Consider the following 23932-nt stretch of genomic DNA (forward strand, 5'->3'; position numbering starts at 1 on the left):
ATGAGATAGAGCCACGCCACTCTGGAACACACATTCCATCAGTGTACACGCAAATAAATGTTTTAGTCTGAGTTATACGCGTTTACATGCATAACACGAACGACAGTGGATATGACAGACATTTAAGTCAAAATTTTCGTGTAACGCGCGTGTAGATGGAGTGCGATAGCGACAACGAAAGGTAACACAAAAAATGGCTCTGAACACTATGGGACTTAAAATCTACGGTCATCAGTCCCCTAAAACTTAGAAATACTTAAACCTAACTAACCTAAGGACAGCACACAACACCCAGTCATCATGAGGCAGAGAAAATACCAGACCCCGCCGGGAATTGAACCCGGGAACCCGGGCGCGGGAAGCGAGAACGCTGCCGCACGACCACGAGCTGCTGACAAAAGGTAACACACACACACACACACACACACACACACACACACCACTCTGTAGGCCGGCCGGTGTGGCCGAGCGGTTCTAGGTGCATCAGTCTGGAACCGCGCGACCGCTACGGTCGCAGGTTCGAATTCTGCATCGGGCATGGATGTGAGTGATGTCCTTACGTTGGTTAGGTTTAACTAGTTCTAAGGGAGTGATGACCTCAGATATTAAGTCCGATAGTGCTCAGAGCCATTTGAACCTTTTTTAACCATTCTGTAAATAACAGCTCTGCTTTTGTCATCCATCTATCAAAATGTTACACGAAAATTTTGACTTAAGTAATTATCACTTCTGCTGCATTTTGCCAACTTTCTAAATTGTGCTCGCATTCTGTATGAAATGTACTTGCGTTTACGCTACTACGAACTGTGCTACATCAAATCAGAGGTTTATATTACTGAGTGGGTTACAACAGCCCACAACGCTTGAAAATGCCTATATGTCGAAACTGAAACCGCAGTCATTAATATTTTAACACCCTAAAGCGGAATGACGTCATTCAAAATTTTCACGACGTCTGTGGACCCAGTCTCATTAAAATTCTACGTTGGGATTACATTATAAATGACAGAATTTCTGCATGAAATCCTGCTCCCTGCGCTCTTCTCTCTCTCTCTCTCTCTCTCTCTCTCTCTCTCTCTCTTTCTCTCTCTTCGGTCAAACAACATAGGATTTAAGTTCATGCTACCCTCACCTATGTGTTATTAATATTTAGTATCGATAACTTCTGACGTTGGTCATATTTGGTTGTGTAGTGCCGCTAGTGTTTACAGTTTTTGTGTGTGTGTGTGTGTGTGTGTGTGTGTGTGTGTGTGTGTGTGCCTTACACAGTGCTCTCTCGCATTTGAGCCTTGAAAATGACACGGTGTGCACCTGTCCAAATACCGGCTTTTGTCGCAGACATCACCCAGCCACACTCCTAAACATTATTTGGACATTTTATACGCTGGGAAAAATGTAATATTATCAGTATATTTTGAAGCCTTATTAACCTTTTGTGAGCACGCACATGTCAAGTCAAAACACAGCCCATTTATTTGGAACACAACATTTTACGAAAACGTTCTGGTAGGCACACACCAACGAGAAATATAAAGGCCAACCCGTTGCCCAGGCAGCACTCGAACCCACGACCCCTGCTTACTGACGCAGCGCCACTACCACCACTACAGGCTGCAGAGTCCGGCACAGCACAAGACAGATAGGGGGCGGGCGAACACAAGAGCAGAGCAGACCCATCAGCTGTGATGGACTGTAGAGGTCCGGCGCAAAGTGCGGCAAGTCTGTGGATCCGACCACGACATCGCTCACTGCGGCCTCCCAACTTGGGGACTGAGTGGCTGCCTCGTTACTCAGACTGCGTCAGCCTCAGAGATATGGCGGCCGGCGAGCAATGCGCTGCTCTCAAAACGAAAATGGGATCACAAGTTTTGTAGCGGCCAGTACTGTTAATTGGACCATAAGCGTCATATAGTTCTCAGTCGCACGTGGCCACAAATTAGTAACGCTATGTCAATCTTTCAATAATAACTTAAGGCTAGTATCGAACTTCAGACAGTCTTCTTCTTCTTGCGTTAAGGTCTTCTAGATACCACATTCCAATTTCAATTCTTAAACATTTATCGTTCTTTGATTTTCTCCCAGTATTCCTCCATCATTTCACTAAATTTCTTTTACCTGTTTTCGGACCACTTCGTGACATTTTTCTCTTCCGCCCTGCATTGAAATCCTTCCAGTTTTAAATTTTTTTCTCTAAAAATCTCTTTCCCCAATACGTCTTCTTCTCATATTTATTTCCAAGTCAGTGCCAACCCCTTCAATGCAGGTACTTGTTAATGTTCTCTTCCAAAGATAATTGAAAATATCCTTGATGAGTGTATTGTCATCCACTCAGTAAAATTTGCTCAAAAGTAGTAATCTCATCATCGTTGTTGTTTCTGATATGTAGCTCGTTCTGAAAAATTTTATCTTAACTTCATCTACATCTAAATCTACATAGAAACTCTGCAAATCACATTTTAGTGCCTGGAGAGGGTTCATCGAACCACCTTCACGATTCTCTTTTATTCCAATCTCGTATAGCACGCGGAAAGAATGAACATCTATATCTTTCCGTACAAGCTATGGTTTCCCTTATTTTATCATGGCGATCGTTCCTCCCTATGTAGTTCGGTGTCAACAAGATATTTTCGCACTCGGAGGAGAAAGTTAGTGATTGGAATTTCGTGAGAAGATTCCGTCGCAACGAGAAACGCCTTTCTTTTAATGATGTCCAGCTCAAATCCTGTATCATTTCTGTGACACTCTCTCCCGTTTTTCGCAGTAATACAAAACGAGCTGCCTCTCTTTGAACTTTTTCGATGTACTCCGTCAGCCCTATCTGGTAAGGATCCCACACCGCGCAGCAGTATTCTAAAAGAGGACGGACAAGCGTAGTGTAGGCAGTGTCCATAGTAGATCTGTTACATTTTCCAAGTGTCCTGCCAATAAAACGCAGTCTTTGGTTAGCCTTCTCCACAACATTTTCTGTGTGTTCCTTCCAATTTAAGCTGTTCCTAATTCTAATACCTAGGTATTTACTTGAATTTACGACTTTTACATTAGACTGACTTATCGTGTAACCGAAGTTTAACGAGTTCCTTTTAGCACCCATGTGGATGACCTCACACTTTTCGTTATTTTGGGTCAAGTGTCACTTTTCGCACCATTCATACATCTTCTCTAAATCGTTTTGCAATTTGTTTTGATCTTATGATGACTTTATTAGTCGATAAACGACAGCGTCATCTGCAAACAAACGAAGACGGCTGCTCAGATTGTCTCTCTTGATTTACAAAATGTAGCATGTTCTGAGGAACTAATAACTTCCGTATAATTCTTCTTTCTAATATTCCTAATTTATCACTCTTATAAGTCAATACCAGACATCTACAAGTATACAGGCACTGTGTTTTAACTGCTGTTTTGTTGTGTGCTTATTTAGCATTTTTGGTTACGCACTTTTCGTTGTAGATATTCTTAGTTTATCACCCGCTTTTTCCATCTTGTATATCCTTACCTCAAAATCATATTTTCCTAAACCGTCTTCTTGAATATTCTCCCCAAATATTTGAACGTGTTTTCTTTTCTGTTTGTCCATCGTCCGTTATTAAGGATTTTGGTGGACTTTTTATGTTTGCCATGATTTTTTTTTTCTCTGCAGAAATTCCTGAGCTTATAATGTTGGCTACTTCTTCCAGAAGATTTACTTGTACAATTGCACCCTTCATGCTTTCACAAAGTGTGACAAAATTACATATTCGCTTTAATTATTCTGTTTATTTGAGACAACATTAAAGAATAGAAAATGTCGCTGTCTCCACTCTTACTCTGCAGATCTGAAGGCTTTTTTAATCTTTTCTCTTGTCACTACCGTTTCTTAAGGTATCATTGAATTATGTCTTTCATACTCAATTAATTTGACTGTTTGCTTGTTAGGCCTGAGCTGGAAGGTCTCTTTTGTCCAGCCTTTCTCATAAACTGCCGTCGTGTAATGAATTTACACTTTAGAGTTATCCAGGGTAGAGAAACATTATGGATACAAGTGTGTAACGAAAATGAAATGAATACAAAGAAAGTAAAGCTGCTAGGTGTCATATTGTGTAACACACCGTTCTGTATCACACACCAGTCCGAAAAAAAAAGGCGACGGCGGGAAATTCATCACCTGCTGTTCTCTCAGTGTTGTGCAGCTAATCAGCACTTTCAACCATCAGAAAATTTGTATCTACCGTCTAACAGAGCCGTTTTCCGCTTGGAACGGTGACGGGGCTGTACCCTAGGTACAACGACTTAAACCTAGTAAAGATTTATTGTAAAACGGATGATGTATCTGTTGTACTATACGTCAAGGTCATTTATCTGTAAAATTAATTGATTAAGTCACAATGGAATGTTGTAGTAAGCCCACTGGACAAAGTGTTTCTGAACTGTAGGACCTAGTGTTGCATCATAAAGTTTGTCAATGACTTCTCACTAAGAAGGATTGGCATTTATTGTTGTCTCAAAATTCTGTATGAATAGCTTAGCGCCTATTGGGAACGGCCGCAGAATTTTCCGAGCTGGAACTTAATATACGCAATGACGCCGACATTTTCCAAATTTTCTGCATTTCTACATCCCATCAATCTCTCACTTAAATCCCCACTATTTTCTGTTAACGACTCAACAAAGCCGGAGCACTACGCGATTTCACGACTTCTGCGCTCAGCTATCGTGGCTACCGACTCGCTACACTACTGGTCAGCTAATAAGCTCGAATGCAAGAGCTAAGACTTTTGTTTTTCATGCCTTGTCACCCATAAAGTGTATCGTATCGTTTACAGGGTGCTACCTGTCCCACGGACGTACTTAATGCTCTATTTAGGCGATAGTCATCCCCAAAACGATGGCGTCGATTCAGGATTAGTGTCGTTACGGTCCAAAGAATAAGACAATTCTGTCATGTATGCATATTTCTTCACCAACGGCGTGTAATGGAACCAGCCCAAGGAATCGTTTACCACCTTTGCGTCAGCGGTATAGGAAGAGTTAACCCAAAGATAAGAACCGAATACGGCGAGTGGCGGCAAAGCTGAGAGAAAAACAGTCGCACAGTGGGACGGTACAGAACAGCTGGAAGCAGTAATCACTTGCTCAAACAATAAGGCGGACATTTGCAGCTTGTGAAGTTTCAGAGTCGTATAAAACAAGAGTTAGTTTCAAACTCGTGTAACACGAGAGAAGAGCAAAGCCGTCTTCTCTGTGTCAGATAAACGCAAAACTTCCCTTTAAAGCGTTTGTCTTCCACCACGCAACTCAGACAGAGAGAGAGAGAGAGATAGAGAGAGAGGCCCATCATGTTACCTGTGTGGATGCTAATACATAGTGAGTTTTTGGCCTAGCATGACCAAGTTTGCTTCTTACTTTGTACAATTTGATATTGAAAGCATTCACGTGTGTGGCACGTCAGATTGAGCAACAGCTGACTGACAGCACAGAATAAATATTTTCATATAATAATTTAAAATAATTTTCGCCATGACGGCTAATATCACAAATGTGATATATTGCTTAGCTCTTCACCATTTTCAGTTCACTGTGTTTGTTGTAAGAAGTATTTAGAAACAAATATATGTCAGTCTTATATGTTTGTGTTTTCATGTCACATCAATTGTAAGTAGGCTGTTTAGATTTTTATGTTGGTAACGCCACGTAGTGTTCTGCATGAAAATCACTGGCTGTGCTGTGTGCAGTCTGTGGCTGGTTGGCATGGTTGGAATATCCGCTATTGTAGTATTGGGCAGTTGGATGTGAACAGCGTGTAGCGTTGCCCAGTTGGAGGTGAACCGCCAGCAGTGGTGGATGTGGGGAGAGAGATGGGGGAGTTTTGAGAGCGGATGATCTGGACGTGTGTCCATCAGAGACAGTAAATTTGTAAGACTGGATATCATGAACTGATATATATATATATATTATGACTTTTGAACACTATTAAGGTAAATACATTGTTTGTTATCTATCAAAATCTTTCATTTGCTAACTACGCCTACCAGTAGTTAGTGCCTTCAGTAGTTAGAATCTTTTATTTAGCTGGCAGTATTGGGGCTCGCTGTATTGCAGTGGCTCGAGTAACGAAGATTTTTGTGAGATAAGTGATTCATGAAAGGTATAGGTTATTGTTAGTCAGGGCCATTCTTTTTTAGGGATTACTGAAAGTCAGATTGCGTTGTGCTAAAAATATTGTGTGTCAGTTTATTGATGATCTGAATAAGAAAAGAGAGAAATGTCTGTACACGTTCAGTTTAACTCAGCTGTTTGAAAATCAAATAACGTAAGGGGTTTATCAGCACAATCATTCATAAATTTTTCTAAGGGGAGATTTCACAGTTTATTATGGCTTACATTTTATCCATAACCGAAGTGAATACCAATTTGTTGAACGTTTAGTTAAAGGTTTGAGTTAAAATGTCCGATAGTTAAAATGGAGTCCAAAACATAACTAACCAAGGGTCGAATTTTTTGTTTCAAAATATTAGCAGACGTGTATTTTATCGTGTAAGTTTTCATTTAATTTCTGACGTATGTAGATGAAAATTCATGAACACTGCACACCACATGAGAAAATGTAATTCGTCCTCAAAACTGGCCAAATTTGAGGGTGTGCCAGTCAAAGGTTAATGGATTCCTGATTTTCCTTTGCAATTATTCATGTACTGAGTGCACCTGGAACGCTTTCTTTTGCGACTGCGAGCCACTCCGCGTGATATTCCTGAACAGGTTACGGAGACTGAACAAAGAACTTTTTTAGAGTTCCGCGGATGTTAATGCCACTACTCCCAGCAAACAAAACAATTCTCTTCTAATGGTCTGCTTGTGTATAATTATTGTCCTTCAGCCATGATGGACAACAAGCCGAGCAATTTTGCAGGGTTCTATTTTAGTTCTTATGTTTACATCTAAACTCGTCTCGAAGTGGAACATCTCTGTTGTTGTCAGTCCTGAGACCAGCCGTGTTATTTAACTTTTCCTCTTTTGATCAAAGCACTCGGCTGTGGATTTTATTTTGTATACACCAACCGTTACTGCCAATGCTTCGAGATGGACTTCAGATGTAAAACAAACCATGATAAACATTTCCTATAGAATATGCGTCTATTCTAGTTTCGTCTACGACGAAAATGCGTTCTGCCGAGTAATGCTGGATTTAGAATCGTCCGACGGGTAGCCAGACCTTAGTAACATGCTTCGTAACACAAAAACACTCTCTTACGTAATTACAGAGCTGTCTTGTAACAACAGTTACTAGCTATGAACATTACAGTAATGATCCAGGTCTTACGCCATGATGTAATCATGTGGATCAGTTGAAACCACTTCGAGTCAGTGATATGGTACCGAAGTCTTTTACTAGATTGTCAAAAGTATGTTGTTATGTTTCGTGTGAGACTACGTTGGTTGACTTCGTCAGGTATTAAAGATAAAGACAGTCTGCATCAGTGACGGAACATGTTTTCTCGTATGGAAAAGAATGGAGCCTTATAGGTCTCTTTTTAGTTGCAGCCGACCACTGTATCAAATATTGTTATGGGAGGATGACTGCCTGTCCACAGTGTATATTGCACTGGACCGGGGCAAGTAGGGGGCGATCAAACAAGGGAATAACGCTAACTAGCATGGGTTCGAAGACCAGTGGCTTCTCCGTATTACAGCTGAGTACATGACCATCTTAGAATAGACATCCCAACTGGAGGTATGAACTTGAGAATACATGATAACATGTGTTTCACATGCCCAATGTCCATGTGAAGGCAGGCTTCAGCGATGCCAGTAGATCACAGGCGTGTTCCGAATGCACTGACAACCGACTACAATGCGTTTCGTCGACAATATCAACAGAGCTAGAATACGCCAAAGGTTTTAAATATCCCACATTAAAAGAAATCAAACGGGTTCAAGTAGGAGGACCTGGGATGGCATGGTATTGGCAGGCCCCGACCGATAGACATCTTGCCGAAACGCTGTTTACCAGAACATAGGTGTCACAACGATCGTAATATCAGACGAGGGCAGTTGATCACTTTGATACTTACGCCTCACTTGCGTCGTTTCGAAATAAACGTACCATTAGAAACTAACAGTGTCGTAAAATTAGCGCGTCCGCATTTGTGCATACGTCGCATCGGGGAAACATGTGGTTTCTGGACTTACGTTTTTCGTGCTTACTTGCTTCTTTCGCTGTCGTATACTCACACCTTCCATTCGTGACTGGCAACCACTGATAGATGGTTTATGAGGAGGAAAACCAGGTACAAACTACAGAATGGTAAACAGAACTGGAGCATGTACTCATACAGAAGCACTCAGCAGCTCCAGACACACCGACGAGCCCAGTCCACGAACCTCACGTAATACTGTAAACAAACCAGCCTCAAACACACTCCTACACCTACCGTCAAATTCTACTGCAAATAAAGCACACTTGCGATTGGTTCGCACGCACCCCCTGTGATGGCTAGTTGTAGCTCTGGTTATTTGACATAACTATTTAATGATCACGTGAGAACTCAGAGTCTGCGAAACTTGGCTGATATACTGAATGAATGCGATCACGTGTGTATTTCACTAAATAGTAGAAAAATTGTAAGGAGGGAGATGGAGCAAACACTACCTTCGTACACTGAGGTTACAAAAGTCATGGGACAGCATTATGCACATATACAGATGGAAGTAGTACCGCGTACACAAGGTATAAAAGGACAGTGCATTGGTGGAGCTGTCATTTATATTCACGTGATTCACGTGAAACGGCTTCCGGCGTGATTATGGATGCACGACGGGAATTATCACACTTTTAATACGGATAGTAGCTGGAGCTAGACGCACTCATGTTCGGAATTCGTTACGGAATTCATTATTCCGAAATTCACGGTGTCTAGAGTGTACAGAGAATACTGCATTTCATGCATTATCTCTCACCTTGGACAACACAGTGGCCGATGGCCTTCACGTAACAACCGAGAGCTGCGGCGTTCGCTTAGAGTTGTCAGTGCTAGCAGAAAAACAATGCTGTGTTATTTAACCGCAGAAAATAGTGTCGGACGTAGGACGAACGCATCCGTAAGGACAAAATGGCGAAATCAGCATTAGTGGGCTATGGCAACAGACGACCGACGTGGGTGTCTTTGCTAAGAGGCCGACTTTGCCTGCAGCCTCTCTCTCTGACTCTTGACGTTGCTGGAGAACTGTGGACTGGTCAGATGAGCCCAGATTTCACTTAGAGCTGATGGTAGGGTTCGACCGTGGCGCAGACCCCACGAAGGCATGGACCCAAGTTGTCAATAAGGCACTGTGCAAGCTGCTGCCAGCCGTTGTGACCGAGCGCTTCAGTCCGAAACCGCGCTGCTGCTACGGTCGCAGGTTCGAGTCCTGCCTCGGACATGGATGTGTGTGATGTCCTTAGGTTAGTTAGGTTCAAGTAGTTCTAAGTTCTAGGGGACTGATGACCTCAGGTGTTAAGTCCCATGGTGCTCAGAGCCATTTGAACCATTTTTTTTCCTTGCAAGCTGCTGGTGGCTCCATAATGGTGTGGGCTGTGTTTACGTGGAGTGGACATGTTCCCTAACAACAATAGAATTATCACGGATAACAATGAGCCATGTCACCGGGCCACAATTTTTCGCGATTGGTCTGAAGGACATGCTGGACAACTCGAACACATGATTCGGCCCGAACATATATGGGATAGATAGATAGATTATATAATGGTAAGACAGAGATTTAGGAGTCAGGTTTTAAATTGTAAGAAATTTCCAGGGGCAGATATGGACTCTGACCACAGTCTGTTGGTTATGAACTGTAGATTAAAACTGAAGAAACTGCAAAAAGGGATTCAGGGAGAGCATAAGGGAACAACTGACAGGATTGGGGGAAAGAAATACAGTAGAGGAAGAATAGGTAGCTGTGAGAGATGAAGCAGTGAAGGCAGCAGTGGATCAAGTAGGTAAAAAGACGAGGACTAGTAGAAATCCTTGGGCAACAGAAGAAATATTGAATTTAATTGACGAAAGGAGAAAATATAAAAATGCAGTAACTGAAGCAGGAAAAAGGGAATACAAACGTCTCAAAAATGAGATCAACAGGAAGTGCAAAATGGCTAAGCAGGGATGGCTAGAGGACAAATGTAAGGATGTAGAGGCTTAACTCACTAGGTGTAAGATAGATACTGCCTACAGGAAAATTAAAGAGACCTTTGGAGAAAAGAGAGCCGCTTGTATGAATATCAAGAACTCAGATGGAAACCCAGTTCTAAGCAAAGAAGGGAAAGCAGAAAGGTGGAAGGAGTATATAGAGGGTCTATACGAGGGCGACGTACTTGACGACAATATTATGGAAATGGAAGAGGATGTAGATGAAGTTAAAATGGAAGATACGATACTGCGTGAAGAGCTTGAAAGAGCACTGAAAGACCTGAGTCGAAGCAAGGCCCCGGGAGTAGACAACATTCCATTAGAACTACTGACGGCCTTGGAAGAGCCAGTCCTGACAAAACTCTACCATCTGGTGAGCAAGGTGTATGAGACTTGCGAAATACCCTCAGACTTCAAGAAGAATATAATAATTCCAATCCCAAAGAAAGCAGGTGTTGACAGATGTGAAAAATACCGAACTATCAGTTTAATAAGTCACAACTGCAAAATACTAACGCGAATTCTTTACAGACGAATTGAAAAACTGGTAGAAGCCGACCTCGGGGAAGATCAGTTTGGATTCCATAGAAATGTTGGAACACGTGAGGCAATACTGGCCTTACGACTTATCTTAGAAGAAAGATTAAGGAAAGGCAAACCTACGTTTCTAGCATTTGTAGACTTCGAGAAAGCTTTTGACAATGTTGACTGGAATACGCTCTTCCAAATTCTAAAGGTGGGAGGGGCAAAATACAGGGAGCGAAGGCTATTTACAATTTGTACAGAAACCAGATGGCAGTTATACGGCATGAAAGAGAAGCAGTAGTTGGGAAGGGAGTGAGACAAGGTTGTAGCCTCTCCCCGATGTTATTCAATCTGTATATTGAGCAAGCAGTAAAGGAAACAAAAGAAAAATTTGGAGTAGGTATTAAAATCCAGGGAGATGAAATAAAAACTTTGAGATTTGCCGATGACATTGTAATTCTGTCAGAGACGGCAAAGGACTTGGAAGAACAGTTGAACGGAATGGACAGTGTTTTGAAAGGAGGATATAAGATGAACATCAACAAAATCAAAACGAGGATAATGGAATGTAGTAGAATTAAGTCGGGTGATGCTGAGGGAATTAGATTAGGAAATGAGACACTTAAAGTAGTAAAGGTGTTTTGCTATTTGGGGAGCAAAATAACTGATGATGGTCGAAGTAGAGAGGATATAAAATGTAGACTGGCAATGGCAAGGAAAGCGTTTCTGAAGAAGAGAAATTTGTTAACATCGAATATAGATTTAAGTGTCACGAAGTCGTTTCTGAAAGTATTTGTATGGAGTGTAGCCATGTATGGAAGTGATACATGGACGATAAATTGTTTGGACAAGAAGAGGATAGAAGCTTTCGAAATGTGGTGCTACAGAAGAATGCTGAAGGTTAGGTGGGTAGATCACGTAGCTAATGAGGAGGTATTGAATAGGAGTGGGGAGAAGAGAAGTTTGTGGCATAACTTGATTAGAAGAAGGGATCGGTTGGTAGGACATGTTCTGAGGCATCAAGGGATCACAAATTTAGCATTGGAGGGCGGCGTGGTGGGAAAAAATCGTAGAGGGAGACCAAGAGATGGATACACTAAGCAGATTCAAAAGGATATAGGTTGCAGTAGGTACTGGGAGATGAAGGAGCTTGCACAGGATAGAGTAGCATGGAGAGCTGCATCAAACCAGTCTCAGGACTGAAGACCGCAACAACAACAACAACAACAACAAACAACGTTCTTAATAAAATACTGTACAGAAAGAATTAATTTTGTAATTGCTATATGTATCTCTGATCCACAATGTACACTCGCTAAGAAATATCTCTGAGGGAAAGTACCCCATATTTACATCACTACAATCTTCGATGTGTTTATATCAGTGGCTTGTGTTTCTGTGTGAAAAATCAAGTTAAAAATGTTCATTTACGACGAACCGCAGTGTTCTGTATACTGGAACAGATTGTACGTAACTGCATCACCATTTCAAATTATACATAGAAGAGCCGAAGAAACTGGTACACCTGCCTAATACCTCCCAGAAGCTCACAGAAATGCCACAATGCGACGTAGTATGGAATCGACTAATGTCTGAAGTAGTACTGGAGGGAATTGTCACTATGAAACCTGCAGGGCTGTCCACAAACCCTTAAGTGTACGAAGGGGCGGAGATCTCTTCTGAACAGCACGTCGCAAGGCATCCCAGATAGGCTCAATAATGTTCAAGTCTGGAGAATTTGGTGGCCAGCGGAAGTGTTTAAACTCAGCAGAGTGTTACCGGAGCCACTCTGTAGCAATTCTGGACGTGTGGGGTGTCACATTGTCCTGCTGGAATTGCCCAAGTCCGTCGGAATGCACAATGAGCCTGATGGATGCAGGTGATCAGACAGGATGCTTATGTACGTGGCCCGTGTCAGAGTCATATCTAGACGTATCAGGATCCAATATCACTCCAACTACACACTCCCACACCATTATAGACCCTGCATCAACTTGAACAGTCTTCTGCTGAGATGCAGGCTCATGGATTCGAGGCGTTGTTTCCACACCCGTACACATCCATCTTCTCGACACAATTTGAAATGAGACTCGTCAGACCAGGCAACAAGTTTCCAGTCATCAACAGTCCAATATTGGTGTTAATGGCCCCAGGCGAGGCGTAAAGCTTTGTGTCACGCAGTCATCACGGTGTACGAGCCCGTCTTCAGCCTCGAAATCATCGAGGATGTTTCGTTGAATGGTTCGCACGGTGACGCTTGTTGATGGACCAGCTTGAAATCTGCAGCACTTTGCGGAAGGGTTGCACTTCTGTCTCGCTGAACGATTCTCTTCAGTCGTCGTTGGTACCGTTCTTGCAAGATCTTTCTCGGCCGCAGTGATGTCGGAAGACTTCATATTTTACCGGATTCCTGATATTCAAGGTACACTCGTGAAATTGTCGTACGGGAAAATCCCCACTTCATCACTACCTCGGAGATGCTGTGTCCCATCGCTCGTGCGCCGACTATAACACCACGTTCAAACTCACTTAAATCTTGATAACCTGCCATTGTAGCAGCCGTAACCGATCTAACAACTACGCCTGACACTTGTGTTATATAGGCGTTGCCAATCGCAGCGCCGTATTCTGCCTGTGTGCATATCTCTGTATTTGAACATGCACGCCTCTACCAGTTTCTTTGGCTCTTCAGCGTATAATCATATTGGCATATGACGATGGCAAGTGCGTGTTATACTCTCTGTCGCAAAATGAAAGCAAAACAAACAAGTAGCTCCATCTGTCAGGTACACATGTAACAAGATATCGCTGTTTTCCACCTGAATGTGAGAGTATAAACTCTCGAAACGCATCGTGGGAGAAAATAAAGAGTGACTGACACACATGTATAGCTTTGTCTGTACTTTTATTGTCTAAACAGTCGTAGCTTCCTAACTTACATTCCAACACGGACGGCACAAATTATACAGCGTACCGTTTTCCAACTTTTCTCGTCACTATAAGTGGGGAAGTTGAATGAAGACAGTTGGTCCCGCCCAGAACATCGACTTTTGCACGGAGAGCTGCGCTCCGGATGGGGTCGAGTTTCGTCTTCCAGATGTATAGCTTCTGGCGCAAAACGTGCACAACGACTAGCTGATACCGTGTTAGGTGTAGCAATGTTAGCTCCCAGATATTAGAAGTGTCCGGGAACAAACGAATAACGTTCATAATCTTCTGATCACCAGCGATTTAGAAACAGGCAAATAGGCTTCACAAACAGTAAATATCTGTGTTGTACAGGGTGTTACAAAAAGGTACGGCCAAACTTTCAGGAAACATTCCTCACACACAAATAAAGAAAAGATGTTATGTGGACATGTGTCCGGAAACGCTTAATTTCCATGTCAGAGCTCATTTTAGTTTCGTCAGTGTGTACTGTACTTCCTCGATTCACCGCCAGTTGGCCCAATTGAAGGAAGGTAATGTTGACTTCGTTGCTTGTGTTGACATGCGACTCATTGCTCTACAGTACTAGCATCAAGCACATTAGTACGTGGCATAAACAGGTTAGTGTTCATCACGAACGTGGTTCTGCAGTCAGTGCAATGTTTACAAATGCGGAGTTGGCAGATGCCCATTTGATGTATGGATTAGCACGAGACAATAGCCGTGGCGCGGTACGTTTGTATCGAGACAGATTTCCAGAACGAAGTTGTCCCGACAGGAAGACGTTCGAAGCAATTGATCGGCGTCTTAGGGAGCACGGAACATTCCAGCCCATGACTCTCGACTGGGGAAGACCTAGAACGACGAGGACACCTGCAATGGACGAGGCAATTCTTCGTGCAGTTACCGATAACCCTAATGTCAGCGTCAGAGAAGTTGCTGGTGCACAAGTTAACGTTGACCACGTCACTGTATGGAGAGTGCTACGGGAGAACCAGTTGTTTCCGTACCATGTACAGCGTGTGCAGGCACTATCAGCAGCTGATTGGCCTCCACGGGTACACTTCTGCGAATGGTTCATCCAACAATGTGTCAATTCTCATTTCAGTGCAAATGTTCTCTTTACGGATGAGGCCTCATTCCAACGTGATCAAATTGTAAATTTTCACATTCAACATGCGTGGGCTGACGAGAATCCGCACGCAATTGTGCAATCACGTCATCAACACAGATTTTCTGTGAACGTTTGGGCAGGCATTGTGGGTGATGTCTTGATTGGGTCCCATGTTCTTCCACCTACGCTCAATGGAGCACGTTATCATGATTTCATACGGGATACTCTACCTGTGCTGCTAGAACATGTGCCTTTACAAGTGGGACACAACATGTGGTTCATGCACGATGGAGCGCTTGCACATTTCAGTCGAAGTGTTCGTACGCTTCTCAACAACAGATTCGGTGACCGATGGATTGGTAGAGGCGGACCAATTACATGGCCTCCACGCTCTCCTGACCTCAACCCTCTTAACTTTCATTTATGGGGGCATTTGAAAGCTCTTGTCTACGCAACCCTGGTACCAAATGTAGAGACTCTTCGTGCTCGTATTGTGGACGGCTGTGATACAATACGCCATTCTCCAGGGCTGCATCAGCGCATCAGGGATTCCATGCGATGGAGGATGGATGCATGAATCCTCGCTAACGGAGGACATTTTGAACACTTCCTGTGACAAAGTGTTTGAAGTCACGCTGGTACGTTCTGTTGCTGTGTGTTTCCATTCCATTTTTAATGTGATTTGAAGAGAAGCAATAAAATGAGGTCTAACATGGAAAGTAAGCGTTTCCGGACACATGTCCACATAACATATTTTCTTTATTTGTGTGTGAGGAATGTTTCCGGAAAGTTTGGCCGTACCTTTTTGTAACACCATGTATAGTTCACAGACTGGTATCATAATTCTTCGGAAACCTACATTGTAATTCTATCGCTGAAGTCTAGCCACAAGGCCAGAAAATTTATTACGCATATAGGAGGTATGTTACCATATACTGCGAATTACCACCGTGTGAGACAACGTTCACTGACTCAGAAAAGCTACTGTTGTAAAAAGGTATTTAATGGTCGATGGTAATGTGCGCTGCAGGTGTTTTCAAGGTTCACTCAATATTTCATTAGTCTTTGTGGATCTTAATTGTACAGTGTTAAGAAAGTGTCAAGTATTTATCAGCAATTAGTGAAGCATCTGGTTAATGCAACACGTAATTTATGTCATTTAGACTATGTTGACAACGCGCGTCGCAGCTGCTTTCTTTACACAATACCGCTCCGCATGACGCTGAGTGATCGGTGCAGCTACGCAGCACATTTACTAGCAATTAACCGCTCGCTGATTGTCAGAGCTGTAGAAAGCTGTTCCACACAAATTACTGTCAGTAGCCACAACGCCGTCATCAATTTTCAGCAGTTGCGTAATTCATTAAGGTGGCAACAAAAACCGTTTAACAGGAGGATTTTATAGTTCAGACAAACGGCCCCTTTGTTCCACGGCGACCCGGAATGATAAAGGGGCAACACGATCGAGCTTGTATTTCGTAATCTGAGTGCATAAATACTCGTGTGTCTGAGTCGATAAAAGTCACCCAAGGAACATCCAAGCCATACATTCTGCGAGGAAAGCACGGTAGACGTTGCAGATGCTGCAGAAGTTGCAAGAATGCAGTCTTCATTGCCCATATGTTTACCCGCAAGACAATGTTCCATTAATTTTCACGTTACTAGTATCATTCTTAAACACGCTACACAATACGTTGTCATTATTCAACTATGGTCTGTTTTCGCTACAAAGTATAAAAAGTACTAACCACTGTCTTTAGTAAAGTAACTGAGTAAGGACCACACTTAGATTTTATTTTATTCACACCACAGTGAAAATACTGGTTATACTGTTGGAGTAAGAAGTTTTTTCCCGGTGCCTCGTTCTTTTTTATCAACTGTGTTTAATTCAGCAGTTTGCTAAAGACAAGTCTTCGAATTAATTGTAAAAGTAATCTGTGTAAGAAAATGTGAGCCATAGTGCAACAAGGAGTTTCCCTTCATTCTGTCACATCAACTTGAATTGCTTTCAGTGTTACATGCCTTAATCGGTAAAAGCGGAACCCTTATAGGATAATTTTGTTATCCGTCCGTCTGTCTGTCTGTGTTTTTCCCCGACTGTCAAGAACTTTATTTCTCAGGAACGGGCGGATATGAAGTTGAAATTTATGTCACATACTGAGGTCTACCGTCCCTTGACGGTGCAAGAAAGTAGAGCTCATAAGTCAATACAAAGCTACGGCAATTTATGCCACATGTTGTTACGAAAAAAAATTAGATTCGTGGTGCGATTTCCGATTTAATTAGCATTGAAGCTAACCATTCACGTCGTTGTGTGCACACATTCAAGTAGCCTAACAGAAAAAGAAATGGCTCCGAGCATTATGGGACTTAACATCTGAGGTCATCAGTCCCCTAGAACTTAGAACTACTTAAACATAACTAACCTAAGGACATCACACACATCCATGCCCGAGGCAGGATTCGAACCTGCGACCGTAGTAGTCTCACGGTTCCAGACTGAAGCGCCTAGAACCGCTCGGCTACAACGGCCAGCGGAGCCTAACAGAGACGGTGTTGCCAAACTGTTTGCTTTCGTAACAAAAACTTGGACATAGGACAGTATTAAGGATCGATTATTATGTAAGAGCTGAGCGGTCTCGTGTGCTGTAACCTAAGCTATGAAAACAACCGACACTAATTGTATCTGTCAGGTTGCTTGAATTTGAGTGCGCAGCGACCTGTTTGGCTAACTTCAGTGTTAATTAAATCGGAAACATTGCAGGCGTCAGAGTAGCGTATCTACAATAAATGTTGGGTTTGGAACTATACAACATTTGGTATATAATGAAGTTCTTGTAACTGCTGTATAGTTTAGTTCTTTGGACGTGACGTGTATTTAAACACACTCAGTGAGTTACATAAAACAAATGTCCAGTGCAATAGGACTGGCACACTCAGGGTTCCGTACGAACTTCACTATGTACATTGATAGTTTATACATTCCGGGAGTAGAGGATACTTACCAACTTCGCCTGTTACCTACACTGATACTGGCAAGATATCGGTCCAAGGTATTCCAAGATTTCGACAATATCTTAATTCAAGTTTGAAGTCTGATAACAAATGAAAAAGGTAATTTTTTTCGTGTGATATAATTAAAAACTAACAATCTCAGATTTTTTCCTGTGTTTATTCTGTGTAACATCGCTTCTTGTCAGATTTGATGAGAATCACCTTACATGTTTTGATTGTGAGTTTCCGAGTATCAAAATACGAAGGCAATTCGGAAAGTAAGTTCCGTTTCAATTTTTCTCCGTGACGCTGCTACGACTCCAGTTCCGCTCATGCGAAATAGTATCTCTGGTTGAAACAGAACGAAATGAGGCCATTTCGAGCTCGCTTTGTGTTGTGTATTGTTCAATGTGATTGTTTGTAGTAGCATCGTTAATCGAAAATCTCTGCACGTGTGAACTGCGATCTGTGACTCGTTTTATGAATGCTAAGAACGTTAAGCCAAGTAACATTCATCGACAAATATGTGAGGCTTACGGAGAAAATGCAATGAATGCTTCAGTGATGAGAAGATGGGACCGATAATTTAGGGAGGTGTGTGATGAAGTGCATGACGAAGAACGAAGTGGACTCCCATCTGTGGTTTCTGATGCACTGGTTAGTGCAGTCCAAGAAATGATTAAGAAAAACCGTAAGTTTGTGATTAATGCTATTGCTCGTCAACTGACACAAATTTCGCGATCAGTAATTTACGAGACGGTAACTGAAAAACTGGGCTTTCGTAAATTTTGCGCACGTTGGGTGCCTATAATTCTTAGTGAGCAACACAAACAACAACGGATGTGCAGCGCGCTTGATTCTTTGGCGGGCTACAATGACAATGACGACAAATTTTTACCTCAGATAGTCACCGGGGATGAAACTTGTGTTGCTTATGAAACCCTAGAAACGAAACGGCATTCGATGGAGTGGCGGCACACTCCGTCCCCGGCAAGGGTTAAACCCAAGAAACTCTTGACTCCCTGAAAATTCAGTTGCACAGTGTTTTGGGACAGAAGAGGCGTTTCACTGACTGATTTTTTACCACGAGCACAAACAAGCAATAAGGACTCTAAGAATTTTTAGCATATTGCAGCCCCGTCAGCAACCGTGATAAACTAAGATATTGCAAGATCGGCCTCAGTTGCGCAAATTTTCTAGTCTTTACCCAGGTTTCGGCTAAAATAGTCTAGCCTTCTTCAGAAGTATAAAATAACTATAACATGCCAGAGTAAGGCTCAGTCAACATTAAAAATTAAAACCTATAGCACCGTGGTACCATGTCGAATTAAAACTACTTAACTGAAGTCCAACGCCGGTATCACTTCACCACGCGGTCGGTTGGCAGCGGCAACTACGTTGGCACTGACCGTTGCACGCGGAGTTGCACTGAGAAACATCTTAAGCAATAAGGACATCTATTGCGAGCCGCTTAAGAAATTGCGGCACGCAATATAGAACAAGAGTAACGGAATGATCTCAAAAGGTGTGGTTTTCATTCACGACAACGCCCGATCACACACTGCGAATGTGACAAAACAACTCTTTCAGAGCTTTGGCTGGGACGTTTTTGGCCGTCCTCCGTTCAGTCCCGACCTCGCTCCAAGCGATTATCGTCTCTTTTGGCTCTAACTTGTTTCTTGGTGGCAACTGCGTCAACAACGATGAAGAGATAAAAGAACGTGTTACGACATGGTTGCCGGCTGCTGTGGCCTAGCGGTCCTACACGCTTCAGTCCGGAACCGCGCTGCTGCTACGGTCGCAGGTTCGAATCCTGCCTCGGGCATTGATGTGTGTGATGTCCTTAGGTTAGTTAGGTTGAAGTAGTTCTAAGTTCTAGGGGACTGATGACAGAAGTTGAGTCCCATAGTGCTCAGAGCCATTTGAACCATTTTGAACTGGGAGTACCATATACGTTTTGATCAGTGACTTTTCGAGTAGGCCTATCAAAATGTGTGGCATAAATGGCCTTATCTTTTGAATGCATTGACTTACAAGCTTAAGATTCGTACATCGCCAAGGGACCATAGATCTTAACATGCGACATAAACTTGAACGTGATGCGTTTACTCGCCCCTGAGAAAATGGGTTCTTAACCCATTAAGTACCAGTGTCCTATTTTGAGGACAGAGCACATATTTATTTATAAATACACAATAAATTATTAATTTGCAACTATAACTGTTCTAGGTCATTTATTGATGCTTTTTATAACAAATATATGCTTACAGGAAATTAAAAGCAATAAATCCTACCATTAATTGATTATTGAATACTAAGGCACACTTTTCGTTATTACAGGTATTTACTTTATCGACAATTTAGTAATATTTGAAATATGTGGCAAAGATCGTTTTGAGATTATTTATAGTGAACAATGTGTATTTTAAATTACTTGCATTGTTAGCTCAATTGGAGTTATATTCACTGTTTTCCATTGTCATAAAATTTGGTGTACTCGAAAGAGGACACTGAGACTTGGTGTTATCATTTCAGTTATTTGTATTGATGCACGTTCGAATATGAAACTCTACTACTGCGGATGTATTTTCTTTTTAGAACGTGGTAATTTTACCAGATTTTGTTGCTGAGATAAGTAACGACCCCTCTTTTATAAATATATATTACAGGATATGAAGTTACTTTGAAATTCACAGCGTATTATGTAAGTATATTTATGAATACGTTACCCATTAGTAAATAATACAGTTCCAGATGAACAGAGTTATTTACACATTCCCTTTCTGTAGTTTGTGATAATGTATTATTCTTTCATTTCACTTTATTTTATTACATTTTGTTTCATTTCATTTTATAAAGATTATAAGGGCCTTCAGACGAGATAGATACCTCACTAACGAATAAATAGAAGAAATAATAAACAGTGACGCATTCTATACTGTGGTGTCAGATGATCAGGACCATATTGATATCACCGTATGACCTCCTGAGGTAGACTATATGACCAACGAAGAACGTGCGGTAGCGTTCTCGCTTCCCACGCCCGGGTTCCCGGGTTCGATTCCCGGCGGGGCCAGGGATTTTCTCTGCCTCGTGATGACTGGGTGTTGTGTGATGTCCTTAGGTTAGTTAGGTTTAAGTAGTTCTAAGTTCTAGGGGACTGATGACCATAGATGTTAAGTCCCATAGTGCTCAGAGCCATTTGAACCATTTTGAACCAACGAAGAAGAAGGTCCAGACGATGTTACTGGAACCGTGGAAGTCTCAGTTGTGCCAGGGGATATTGAATTACATTATGTTGCATCAAAGAATAACGAAGAAACTGTATGTAAAACTTCACTGCCAAGTACATCCCAAGTTTCCAAAAGTAAATCGAAGAATGCCACTCGTAAATGTCTGGCTCTTCTACAGACTAGTACGTGGGAAAAATGCACTGGATTTACTGGATTTCAGACGTGCTGTTACAGTTACATACCTGAAATTGGACACTGGAAGACCGAATATTGGATGTCCAATGGAATACCCATCAAATCAGTTGAGACTGATACCAGACATCAGGTTTGATGGAATTGGTCATATGATTGACAATAGAAGCATGCAAAGAAGATGTGTAAGAACTAAATGCAACCGGAAACCAAAAACATATTGTGTTAAATGCCGTGTAACACTGTGTGTGAAGTGTTGTGTAGCATTTCATAAGAAATAAGTAGTTAAGACTTGAATACAGTTTAGGATTCTATTTGATACTGTTAGATCCCAGTGTCCTATTTTGAGGACGGCCGTTATATCAGCATGTATAAATATTCTTTGGCTATTTTTGTACTGATTGTGGTTCATACACTATGTACATCATAATTCAGGAGTAAAAAATTCAATTTAAAAAAAAATTAATTTGGGTCTTAATGTGTTAAGAGTCGGACAGGCGGTCAGACAGGTAGACGGACAACAAAGTGATCCTTTAAGGGTTCGGTTTTTACAGACTGAGGCACGAAATTCTAAAAAATGATCTTATCAAAATGTCGTTCTCCCGTTGCTACTTACCTGTGGCCGCACATGTTACAGGGCATGAGCTACCTGCACACCAGCGACATCCGCTCGCACGGCAACCTCAAGTCGTCCAACTGCGTGGTGGACAGCCGCTTCGTGCTCAAGATCACCGACTTCGGCCTGCACTGCCTGCGCGGAGGCGCTGGGGAGGAGTCGGACGACCAGGACTCGTACGCCTACTGGAGGCGTGAGTACAAACACCTGTTTCAGTGGCCCGAGCACGGCGCCCTGTGGGACCTGCCGTACGCGCGCTGGACCACCAAGTACACGCCCTTCCGGGACTGCGCCGCAGACGGCGACACGTATGCCTACTGGAGGCGTGAGTACCCCGGCACGAGTGCCCGTTGCCCGTGGCGGCTTTGGTGGCAGGCGCCGCCGCCTGGCTTGGCCTTCCCGCTTGGTGTTGGTGTGGCAGAGAACGAGCTAAACCCGATCGTGTGCTGTAGGCCCGACACCCGCCAACCAGTCCAAGCGTCGACTCGGAGTGGTCGCTTCGCGGGAAAAGCAGCTTTTGTAACCTACGTAGTCTGTGAGAAAATTGAAGAGCAATCGTGCGATTTTCCGTCAACTTTACCCAGCTCGCTCAGAAGGTGGCAGTACTGGCTGTTTCCTACCGCTATACCTGCCCTGCCGAAGCGCGTCAACCCTGTAATGTACTTGTCCACTGCAGCGGACAGCTCTCCATGTTGCTTCTTCAGCGTTTTTAGTCCTGAGGTTGCAAATGCACGCAGTCCACTTCAGTTGACAGTCCCACTTGCATCTGCGGCCTCAGAACTGACTGAAAGCACCAAAGAAGCGACCATAAACTGCTGTCCAGTGTTCACTGCAGCGGAAATTTGCACCACGGGGCTAAATCGAAGTAGTCAGACCACGCAGACATGGTCAGACAGTCAACAAGTCTCAACTGCAGGTTGCCTGTCTAACAGATGCCAGGGACACCAAAAAATCGAGTTCCAGCGTTTTTATGCTTGTCAACTGAATTTAAAAATCAAAATGCTGTCATTATCTACTCATTACCACCCCTACTCTTAAGTGGAAGTTTTAATACAGTAAGACAAGTGTTGACGCTGAAAAATGTGTACTGGGGACGCGTCTTGAGTGAGTGTAACTCATGGCGTCCCAATGACCCAAAATAAATTTGTCCAGTTTCTGAGAATGAGACTACTTAGCGACTTCCAACAAACTTTACACACAATTTCGAACCTTTAAGAAACGCATTTCCTTGACACACCCACAAAATAATGAAAAAAGGGAGAAAACTACATCGCCGACTACATTTTCACTGTTTATACGGTAAAATTTCCGCATCAGAGACGACATTTGAATTTACCAGCACCTGCATCCCCCCACCCCCTCAAAAAATTCTCGATTTTTTAAAGAATCTAACTTACATGTATAAAACTACTTCAAACGTCTGATTTTCTTTTAATGATGCACAAATTTACGCATGAGACGCGGATGAAACGTTATAGCGGAGAAAAGGGCAAGTGGCTAAGGCAAGGTATTCCACCTTTTAAGCTGAGTGGTAATAGATGGAGATGCGTAGAAATGAGCCATTATAATCTGCAGCTATTGAAGTATTTTATCAGGATGGTTAAGTTACTTTAGGATCAAATTAAGTTCTTCAAACGATCCACATCTCACAAAGTTGCGAAATGGCCGCTCTGCCCGACATGTTTGGCCAAAATATACCACATAGTTTTAAACCAAAAAATAAGGCATAAAAATCTGTTTCAACACGGACTAGATATACTCAATCGTAAAAGATATCACTGACGCTCTTCAGAAATAAATGTCAAACTTTTTTCTTCAACTCCTTTACAGAGTTCGTGGGCTCAGATGAAGCACAAATGAAACTTAATCCACTGTTGTTCTGCCCTTGAATTCGACATTTTTTCAGCAGTACATGCTCCCTGTCTTTGGTGTTGTTTTTGAAATGATCTCTACTAGGGTTCGTTTCCCTTCTATTATTATTCTTCTTTTTGCTACCTTTCTTCTCTTCGGCTGCTTTATGCTTTTCCATCTGTTAAATTTATTTTCTTCTCTTTCTTTAATCTTCTTTTGGGTCACTGTTGTGAGGACATTTTGTAAGCAGGTCTGTGGCCGCGGAATCCTCCTTTTGGCCGCTGTCTTTACATTTCCCCCTACACAAAGTGGCCAAAAGCCACCGCTGAGATGG

The 23932-nt window shown here is 42.5% G+C and overlaps 1 protein-coding gene across 2 annotated transcripts in view; it reads left to right on the plus strand.

The window, feature by feature from the left end:
* The window catches only part of LOC124795224 (atrial natriuretic peptide receptor 1-like), a 1189640-nt gene that overhangs the window by 958988 nt on the left and 206720 nt on the right, over positions 1–23932 (plus strand). The window contains exon 12 of one of the 2 annotated variants that reach the window (XM_047259145.1): positions 21769–22072. In XM_047259145.1, coding sequence (XP_047115101.1) covers positions 21769–22072 — 304 coding nt within the window. The remainder of the gene's footprint in view (positions 1–21768; positions 22073–23932) is intronic. The other variant, XM_047259146.1, reaches the window with a different exon arrangement.

Source organism: Schistocerca piceifrons, chromosome 4 (genome assembly GCF_021461385.2).
Source record: "Schistocerca piceifrons isolate TAMUIC-IGC-003096 chromosome 4, iqSchPice1.1, whole genome shotgun sequence".
NCBI lineage: Eukaryota > Metazoa > Arthropoda > Insecta > Orthoptera > Acrididae > Schistocerca > Schistocerca piceifrons.